Source organism: Otolemur garnettii, unplaced genomic scaffold, assembly GCF_000181295.1.
Source record: "Otolemur garnettii isolate 467f Iridium unplaced genomic scaffold, OtoGar3 scaffold00014, whole genome shotgun sequence".
NCBI lineage: Eukaryota > Metazoa > Chordata > Mammalia > Primates > Galagidae > Otolemur > Otolemur garnettii.
In genome coordinates, this window is record NW_003852409.1 from 25,884,616 (window position 1) to 25,894,920 (window position 10,305).

Here is a 10,305-nt window from a genome sequence, read left to right on the forward strand (position 1 = left end):
ATCACAGCTCACAGCAACCTCAAACCCTTGGGCTTAAGCAATTCTCTTGCCTCAGTCTCCCAATTAGCTGGGAATATAGGCACCCACCACAATGCCCGGCTAATAAAAAAATTTTTTTAACATACCAATGTACCTGGAAAATATACTCTAACAGAATATATACACCCTCATTTGACAGTTGCATAGTAGTACTCCACTCAAAGAACGACATGCCATAATTTATTGTATCAGTATCTTATTCTTAGATATTCAGGTTTCTTCTAAATGTTTGCTTTCACAAACAGTGCTTTTATAATTTTATGTATTCTACATTTTTCTGTACTGCTGTATCTTTGGGACAGATCCTGGTATTAGTAGGCGAAAGACTAAATGTGGAGGTGATTTTGGTAGACATTGTCAAATTCATGTCTTTAAAAGTTTGTACCACTTTGCACCCCCCCGTTACTGGATGCAAATACCTATTTCCCCGTAGCCCTGCCAACAGAATATAATGTCAAGCTTTCAGAGTCTACAAAAAAAACAGGTGAGAAATAGTAATTCAGCATAATATATATAAATACAAACACAAACACATACATAAACACAAAATATATATATTTTAAAGAGATAAGATCTTGCTCTGTTGCCCAGGGTGGAGTATAGTGGTGTGATCATAGTTCACTACAACCACCAATTCCAGACTTGAGCAATCCTCTTGCCTCAGCCTCCTGAGTACCTGCCCAGTTAATTTTTTGTAGAAATGGGGGAGTCTCGCTCTAGCTCAGGCTGGTCTTGAACTCCTGGCCTCAAGTGGTCCTCCAGGCTTGTCTCAAGCTGTTGCCTTTGGTAGAGTGCCATGGCGTCATAGCTCACAGCAACCTCCAACTCGGGCTTGAGTGATCCTCTTGCCTCAGTTTTTCTATTTTGAGCAGAGACGGGATCCCGCTTTTGCTCAGGTTGGTCTTGAACTCATATGCTCAAGCAATCCACTCACCTCAGCCTCCCAGAGTACTAGGATTACAGATGTGAGCTACTGCGCCCAGCCACAATAATACTTTTAGGAGAAAACATAGGAGAATACTTCCATAACCTTGGTATAGGGAAAGAATTTTTAAAACACAAAGTAGACAGCATTAATCATAAATAATTATCCCCCAGTGGTTTTAAATTTTTAATTAGTTTAAAAATAATCAATAATTTTAGACTGATTTTTCAGATCAAAAACAAAAAGACTTACCTGTTTTTTATTTATTTCCTATGCAATTGTAGGCCTCTTTCTAAGGCAGTTTTCTAATTTTTTTGTTTGAGACAGAGTCTGATTTTGTTGCCTTGGGTAGAGAGCTGTGGCATCATAGCTCACAGCATGCTGAAACTCTTAGGCTTGAGCAATCTTTTTACCTCAGCCTCCTGAGTAACTGGGACTAGAGGCAAGGCTGGCTAGTTTTTCCCTTTTTAGTAGAGACAGGGTCTTCCTCTTGCTCAGGCTGGTCTTGAACTTCTGAGCTTAAGCAATCTACTAGCCTCAGCCTCCCAGAGTGGTAGGAGGTTTGAGCCACTGTGCCCCATCTTCAGGTTTTTTTTTTTTTTTTGAGACAGTCTCAAGCTGTCACCCTGGGTGGTGCTGTGGCCTCATAGCTCATAGCAATCTTCAACTCTCGGGTTCAAGCGATCCTCTTGCCTTAATTTTTCTATTTTTAAAAGCAGGTCTCACTTTTGCTCAGGCTAGTCTTGAACTCACGAGGTCAAGCAATCCACCTGCCTCCACCTTCCACAGTGCTAGGATTACAGTTTTCTAATTTGTAAAGGTATAGCTATGCCACCTATCTTGACATTTGAAGATAAAATGAGAAATTTGTTCTAAAACACCAAAGTACTGTCTTTCATATAGATTATGATTAACAAAAATTATATGATTATGTGAAAACTTGTATGTATAAATAAAGATGGGCTACATCAGGATTCTTACCTTGCTCCAGAAATTGGCATCCTCAAGCCCTGACAGCCCATAAGAAAGATAAGGAACTGTCTTACCTGGCCCTAGAAACTGGCATCCTCGAGCCCTGACAGCAGCCCACAGATTGGCAGACAATTGCTGAGGGTTCTGGTGCTGTAATATCAGTTCTGTTACAGTTCTTTCTCCAAGTGAACGGGCTGCTCGCATGGCTCTTACACGACCTTCTTCCTCCACTAGTTGACAGTTTACAAGTGTCACCAATTTCCTTTGCATTGGACGGCTCAGTGCACTCTGGTTCAAACTAGCTACACCTTTAGGAAAAGAGAAACAAAGGGAACTAAAGATTTTTCAATGAAAAAGACGTCAGTTTTCATTATCTATATTTAACTATTAAGTCACATATATAAATAAAAACACACACACACATCTTTCTAACAATGAATATTCTGGTGTTTACTACTGTTTAGTAATGTAAAGTCTAATGTTTGGTTACTTCAGATTTTATTTAGGTATCCTCCTCTCTGGATTGTATTTGTCCAAAGAGAACATCTTGGATTTAGTCTGCTCTCCATCTTTACTAGAACAATTTAAAGATGACTGAATGAAACATTTAACATATAAGTAATGATTAATAATGACCCTAATATTTTTTACTGTACATGAGACATTCAGAACACTGCTTAATAATAAACTCTTAGATCCCACTCCTTTGTACTTATTCAAGAACACTGTTCCAGCAACTCTCCCCTCTCCCATATCATCAATTTTTCCCTTTCTATTTGATTTTTTCCATCAGTATACAATAAAAACAAGTAAGCTGTTATTTTATCCATCTTAAAAATAAATTAATTAAACCTTTTCATTGACCCATCTTCCCCTACCAGCTCTGCTCCATTTCTTTCCTCCCTTTTGTAATCAAATCTCTAGTGCTGTTTATACTAATTCCTAGTCTACTGTCTTAAACAGTAGGCCATGACTATAACTGCTATGTTCACTACATTCAGTTCCTTACGTCTCCAAAACCTACTCCAATCAAGTTTTTCACTCTATTATTTGAATAAAACAGTTCTTGTCAAGACAAAAATTATCACTACTTTGCTAAATCAAATCTCCGTTTCCTATTGGAAGCTTTATTGGACTTTCCAACAACATTCAACATAGACTACTCCTTACTTTTTTGAATACTTTATTTCAAGTAAACCACGAACTTGGTTTTCTTCCTTGTGTCTTCTTTTCCTTCAGTATTCTCTGCTAATTTCATCTTTTTCCCCTGATCTCTTTTTTTTTTTTTTTTTTGAGACAGAGCCTCAAGCTGTCCCACTACTTGGTAGAGTGCCGTACCATCACAGCTCACAGCAACCTCCAACTCCTGGGCTCAAGCGAGTCCTTGCCTCCGCCTCCCAAGTAGCTGGGACCACAGGCGCCCGCCACAACGCCCGGCTATTTTTTGGTTGCAGCCGTCATGGTTGTTTGGTGGGCCCGGGCTAGATTCAAACCCACCACCTTAAGTGTATGTGGCTGGCGCCTTAGCCACTTGAGCCACAGGCGCCAAGCCCCCCTGATCTCTTAATGTTAAAAGGGCCTCAGAACTCAGACCTTGTCTCTTCTCTATCTACACTCACTACTTGGGTAATCTCATCCAGTTGTATTGCTTTAAATGCCATCTCTATGTCAATGATTCTCAAAGTTACAATTCCTAGACCTCATTCCTTAACACAAAACTCATGTATCCACTGGTCTCAACCCAAGAGAATATCAGACACCTCATCTTTACCAAAACTGAGCTAGATTTTCCTACCTAAACCTGATCTACCTGGAGTATCCCTAAGTTGATGGTAACCCCTCTTTCCAGGTATTCAGTCTAAAAAACTCAGGATTCACACCTGCCTCTGGTTTCTCTCATAACCTACATCTATTAATTTAGGAAATACTCTCGGCCCTACCTTCAAAATATATCCAGACTGACCACTTCTCACCACCTCCACTGCTACTAACAGTGCAGTTAGTAGCCCCAACAGCCAACACCCTGCCTCTTCTACTCTTGCCCTTCTACACTAAATTCTCAACAAAGCAGCCAGAGTGATCTTTTTAATGTTAACCCGGTCGAGTTACTCCTCTGTTAAAACTTTCCCAATTTCACTCAGAGTAAATGTTCAAATCTTTAAAATGGTCTGTAAGTGTGTCTATTCCATGTCCTTACCATTTCATCTCATTTCATCTCATACTGCCCTCCAGCACACTTCCCCCTTGCTTTCTTTGAAGACACTAAGCATGCCTTTGGTGTCTTCACACCAAATATTCCCTTTACATGAAACACTCTTTCTAGAATCTACATGATTAAATTACCTCATCTCCTTCACTTCATTCTTTTTTTTTTTTTTGAGATAGTGTTTCACTATGTTGCCCTCAGTAGAGTTTTGTGGCATCACAGCTCACAGCAACCTCAAACTCTCGGGCTCAAACTCTTGCCTCAGCCTCCCAAGTAGCTGGGACTACAGGTGCCCACCACAATGCCCAGCTATTTTTTTGTTGCAGTTGTCATTGCTGTTTAGCTGGCCCAGGTTGGGTTTGCCTCAGTGTATGTGGCTGGCACCATAACCACAGTGCTACAGGCACTAAGCCCAAAAGCCACATTCTTAATGAAGCCTTTGCCCATCCTTTAAAAAATGTGTAATCAGCTCTTCTCCTCCCACCCTGACATCTCTAATACCATTAACTATATTCTGTTTTCTTTTCACAGCAATCATCACTTTATACACATTATATAATTTGCTTTTTTCTTATAATTACAGCTTATTATAGTTTTTCCTTTTCTAAAACATAATTACCATGAGGGTTGGTATCTATTTAGCTTATTAATGTACAGGTATCCCAAGCACCAGAATAGTGCCTGGTAGTTAGTCCATGCTTATGAGATATCTGTTCAGTAAATTAATTAATGAATGCATGCAGTAGACAAGACATATTTCTCAAGAAAATCAACATGTCCAAAATAAAAATACCAAAGCAAAAAGTGCAAAGCATAAAGTCGATCCAAAGTAAATACTCAACTGATTCATTCATTCAACAATTATTTATAATACCTATGATGGGCTATTATATCTATACTGCATCACTAGATATGCAGAGATAAACAAAATAAAATTCCACTTTTGTCCTAGTACTTCAAACAATTTATACACTTATACATCCATCTCCCCTGAGAGACTGTGAACTCCATGAAGGCAGTGACTTTAACCACTGCTGAGTGCTTAATAAAGTTTAAAGAATGATGAACAAATATATAAAACTGTCTTAATAGGACTTACCAAAACTAATATTCTGCTACGATTCTATTAGTTTAATCAATGAATTCAAATACTGTATAAACTACAATATGCAGTGGGTCTAATGAATACTTAAATTAGTAACAATATTCTTTTCAGTAAATAGTACAATTTAATGTTCCTTTTTTTTTTGAGACCGAGACTCAAGCCATCCCCCTGGGTAGAGTGCTATGGCATCAAAGCTCCAGCAACCTCCAGCTCCTGGCTCAAGCAAGTCTCCTGCCTCAGCCTCCCAAGTAGCTGGGACCACAGGCGCCCGCCACAATGCCTGGCTATCTTTTGGTTGTAGCCATCATCGTTGTTTGGGGGGCCCAGGCTGGATTCAAACCCGCCACCTTGGGTGTATGTGGCTGGCGCCTTAGCCACTTGAGCCACAGGCGCTGAGCTCAATTTAATGTTCTTAATGTATATATTTTTCAATATATGTCTTATGCAAACTCATGTTCCAAAATTTAAGTTATTTAACAGGAGATCCCCATCAAGTCTTTCAAAGTAGGTATATTACCAAGTCCTTCTCACCAGTAAAAATGTGTTTTATAACCTTACCTTTACCTCCACTTAGTGGTTTTAAGTAGAGTGCCAAATCTTCAACACATTTCTTTGCAACTTCATAGTGTTTATTCTCACCTAAATTACTTAACTTTATTGACTGATGATCTGGTACCTAAAAAAAAGAAAAATTGCAGAAATACATTCATCTAGCTTATGCAGCTATTATTTATATACTTGATAATAATCTTGGTGAATATAAAATTATACAACAGAGATAATACATCAAAGCCACTGAAGTAAAATTAAAGCCAAACAGCCAGTCAACGTGCTTTCCAAAAACCAAGGATATCGTACTTAATAGCAGGTCTGAGTAGATTCATGACAGAATAAAAGCAGCAGAGAGTTAATAGTACTATATCAATGTTAATTTGTTAAGGTTGATAAATGTGCTATAATATAAAAGTTGTTAACCTTAGGAGAAGGTGTGTAAAGTTATACAGGTCCTCTATACACTATTTTTGCTTTTTTATAAGTCTAAACGAATTTTAAAATAAAAAAGTAAGGGGGGGGAAGGCAGAGATTTAGCACCTTTAGCACTTAGTACCTTTTCTCTATATTATTTATAATACTTAATATAAACAGCATAGAACAGTATTCCCAAAGGTCAAAACCTGGGTAAAAACTGTAGGTATGGCTGGGCATGGTGGCTCACACCTATAATCCTAGCACTCTGGGAGGCTGGGAGGGTGGAATGCTTGAGCTCACGGGTTCAAAACAAGCCTGAGCAAATAGAGAGACCCTGCCTCTACTAAAATAGAAAAAAGAAAAAAAAAAAAAACTGTGAGAAGAGGATGGCTTAAACCCAAGAGTTGGAGGTTGCTGTAAGCTATGATGCCACAGCACTTTACCCAGGGCAACAACTAGAGATTCTGTATCCAAAAAAAAAAAAAAGGCTTGGCACCCATAGCTCAGTGAGTAGGGCGCCAGCCATATACACTGAGGCTGGCGGGTTCAAACCTGCCCCGGGCCTGCTAAACAACTACAACCAAAAAATAGCTAGGCATTGTGATATAGCTTGTCCCAGCTACTCAGGAGTCTGAGGCAAGAGAATCACTTAAGCCCAAGGTTGATGTGAGCTGTGACGCCACACACTCTACTGGTGACATATTGAGACACTGTAGCAAAAAATAAAAAAAGTAGCTGTCAATTCTATGAGTGATTTTTAGTTAATTATTTAATTGCACCAAGTCATAATTTACATATCTGCAAAACAAAAATGAAAACCTGTATTTCACAGTGCCATTATAAATGTTCAATATAATTCAACAAATATTTATTTGTACAGAGAGCTTAACATGTGCCAAACACAGTTCTAAGCACTAGAGATCTATCAGGCAAAATAAGCAAAATTTCTAGCCTTTGGGGGATTCAAGTTTTAGTGAAAAGGAGAAAAGGCAGCCAATAAATTCAAAAATAGACACATAATGTGTTAGAAGGAAGTATCAGTAAAAATTACATAGCAAAGGTTAAGGGTGACTGGGAATGCCGAATAAGTGTTATAATTTTAACAGAAGTGGTCGGGGAGGCTTCCTTGAGAACTGTGACATTTCAAACGACTTGAAAGAGAAGGAATAAACATTCTAGGCAAAATGGTTACTACAAAAGCCCTTAGGTGGCAATATACTTAGCAAATCTGAGAACTGCCTGAAAGGCCAATGTGGCTTAAGTAGAGTAAGGGACAGTAGTAGTACAAGTTAAAGAGGTAACAGAAGACACATCGTTCAGAGCCACAGGCTATTTTAAACACAAATTAAGGTAACATTTTATAACATTAATACAATACCTGTCTATAGCAGATGCTAAATAAATGGTAGCTAGCATTATCACAAAGTCTATGGTATTTTACTGACACTAAAATGCCATTGTTTGCAAGAGGCAACAGTATTTTAAACTCCATTAAGAAAAGTTTGCTGTCAATTATGACACACAATTGATTATAGATGCACATCAATTTAACAGTGTCTAACTTGATCATAAACACTGAAAACAGGGAGGCACCTGTGGCTCAGTGAGTAGGGCGCCAGCCCCATATACCGAGGGTGGCGGGTTCAAACCCAGCCCCGGTCAAACCGCAACAAAAAAATAGCCGGGGGTTGTGGCAGGCGCCTGTAGTCCCAGCTACTTGGGAGGCTGAGGCAGAAGAATCGCCTAAGCCCAGGAGTTGGAGGTTGCTGTGAGCTGCGACTCCACTGCACTCTACTGAAGGTGAAAAAGTGAGACTCTGCCTCTACAAAAAAAAAAAAAAAAAAAAAAAAAAAAAAAAAAAGAAAAAAGAAAAAAACACTGAAAACAGATTTTGTGCTTTAAAAGGAGAACTTCAAATGTCAAGATACTAAGGGAATGGAGTATTTTAATTCATTGAAATGTTCTAATAAACCAGAAAAGTCCTTACTTTCTTGCTTTAATATGTATTGCATGATGTACAGAATTTCATCTTCTTCCTCACCTGTAAAATGGGGATAATAACTACCTGAAGACCTAAGGTAAGAATCAGTAATAATAGTTGTTGAATACTTAACTGTCAGACCTAACATAGAATAGACCTCCATTAAGTTGAAGTTATTATAAACTAAGTCTTGCTCTGATTCAACAAAAAGACTATAAATGTGGGGCATTCATTCTGTAGAACATGTGCTTAGGAAACTGTGCAGAATTTATTACTAACACTCCAGTAATTGATTTTCCACATCCACATCCCTAACCAAACCTATTTTTTTCATTCACATTATTATCCTAAAAGTCAAGTGAGTTAAAAAGTGGAACAAAAAACTCCTATTTCTGGCCCAAGCCTTGATTACGTTTCCTTTCATATAATCTAATGAATATTTATGTATGCTTACATAAAAATTATTTCTTCTCCAAAATCACTTTTATATACATAAATTTTGACCATAGCCTTTAAGAAGAAAATACATAACTCTAATGTAATTTATGTTTTGTAAAAGGATTTATGACATTATTTAAATAAAATATTCTACAGAATACAATTATGAAAATCAGGTACATTGATACTTATTTCTTATGTTTCAACAATCACTAAACATGCTTTGTACCCTACAATGAACTAAGTTTGATAATTACTGCATATGACAGATTAGTAAAATCTTTATTTTATTTTTAATTAGTAAAATCTTGAAAGCTTACCTGGGCTCCAACTAACTGGAGGAGTGCAAAGTTGACAGGTAGCACATCAATGTCTGTGTTGATGGCAGTCTGGTCAAAAGGACAAGCTTTTCTGTGAAGTTTATTCAAGCAGGTCTTGCAAACAGTGTGTGAACAACCTAAACTGATGGGTTTGTGCACATTCTCATCAAATTCATTATAGCAGATTGGACAGGACAGAAATTCTGTCCATTGAGCTGCCTGCACAGGCATTGTGGAAGCTGGATGCTCGGGTTAGCAGTCTAGCAGATCATTATTTTGCTGTGTAGTGTTTCGTAAGCTGAAAATGGACAAAAGTAAGAATGAACCGCGTAATCATCCTCCACCTTTCAAGAGTTAACTGCTAAAAGTCACCCATCATTGCTTTAGAACATAAAACACTTATTAATAATTTTATATGTTTTAGATGTCTTTTTTAAAGTCTATTTGTTGATTTAATTAAATTTTTGCAATTTTGGGTGGAAACAAAAAGGAAACACCCTAACCTAAAAGCATTCATTTTAACTAAACTGTATTTACACTGGTTGTTCATATATCCATCATCAAAGCTTTTATGTATTTTCTTAATGATGATATTAAATGAGCAGATTAACTTTCCACATTCCATTTTTAGGAATACAAATTACTTTGGATTCTGGGGGGGTTTTGCTGTTTTTTTAAAAAAAGCATTTTCCCAGGCTGGGTGGGTTGGCTCATGCCTACACTCTGGGAGGCCAAGGTGAGAGAATTGCTTGAGGAAGGAATTTGAGATCAACCTGATCAAGAGTAAGATGTGAGGACAGAGCTGTCTGTCCACAAATGAAAGGATAATGCTGACCACAAAACATGGTGCCAAAGTAAAATAAATAGTCTTAAAAATCTTGCAGTAGTTCACTACAATACTTTTGACAAAACTGTATCATTTAGTGATTAATATATGTAACCAAACACTGTCTGTTCTAATGAGGAAGACATGGAAGAATAAAATATAAATTATATATATATATATACTATATACATATATACAATCAAAAACTTAAAAAGCACATAAAAAAATTATGAAAGAATTTCTTTTCTTTTCTTTTTTTTTTTTTTTGAGATAAGAGTATCACTTTTGTCACCCCCACTAGAGTGCCATGGTATCATCTTGTCTCAGACTTCCAAGTATCTGGGACTATGGGCACCTATCACAATACGACTACTTTTTCTTTTTCTTCTTTTTTTTTTTTTGAGACACAGTCTCACTATGTTGCCCTTGGTAGAGTGCTATGGCGTCACAGCCCACAGCAACCTCAAACTCTGGGGCTTCAGAGATCTCTTGCCTCAGTCTCCCAAGTAGCTGGGACTACAGGC

At 37.7% G+C, this 10,305-nt stretch overlaps 1 protein-coding gene across 5 annotated transcripts in view; it reads right to left on the reverse strand.

Moving 5' to 3' along the window:
• Positions 1 to 10,305, reverse strand: part of RC3H2 (ring finger and CCCH-type domains 2) — a 63,402-nt gene that overhangs the window by 44,796 nt on the left and 8,301 nt on the right. For 4 of the 5 annotated variants that reach the window (XM_023510551.1, XM_003785282.3, XM_023510550.1 and 1 more), the window contains exons 2-4: positions 8,956 to 9,253; positions 5,806 to 5,923; positions 2,011 to 2,244 (exon numbers count right to left, since the gene is read on the reverse strand). In XM_023510551.1, coding sequence (XP_023366319.1) covers positions 2,011 to 2,244; positions 5,806 to 5,923; positions 8,956 to 9,186 — 583 coding nt within the window. In that variant the 5' untranslated portion in view covers positions 9,187 to 9,253. Of the gene's footprint in view, positions 1 to 2,010; positions 2,245 to 5,805; positions 5,924 to 8,955; positions 9,348 to 10,305 lie in introns of those variants that run through there. The other variant, XM_023510549.1, reaches the window with a different exon arrangement.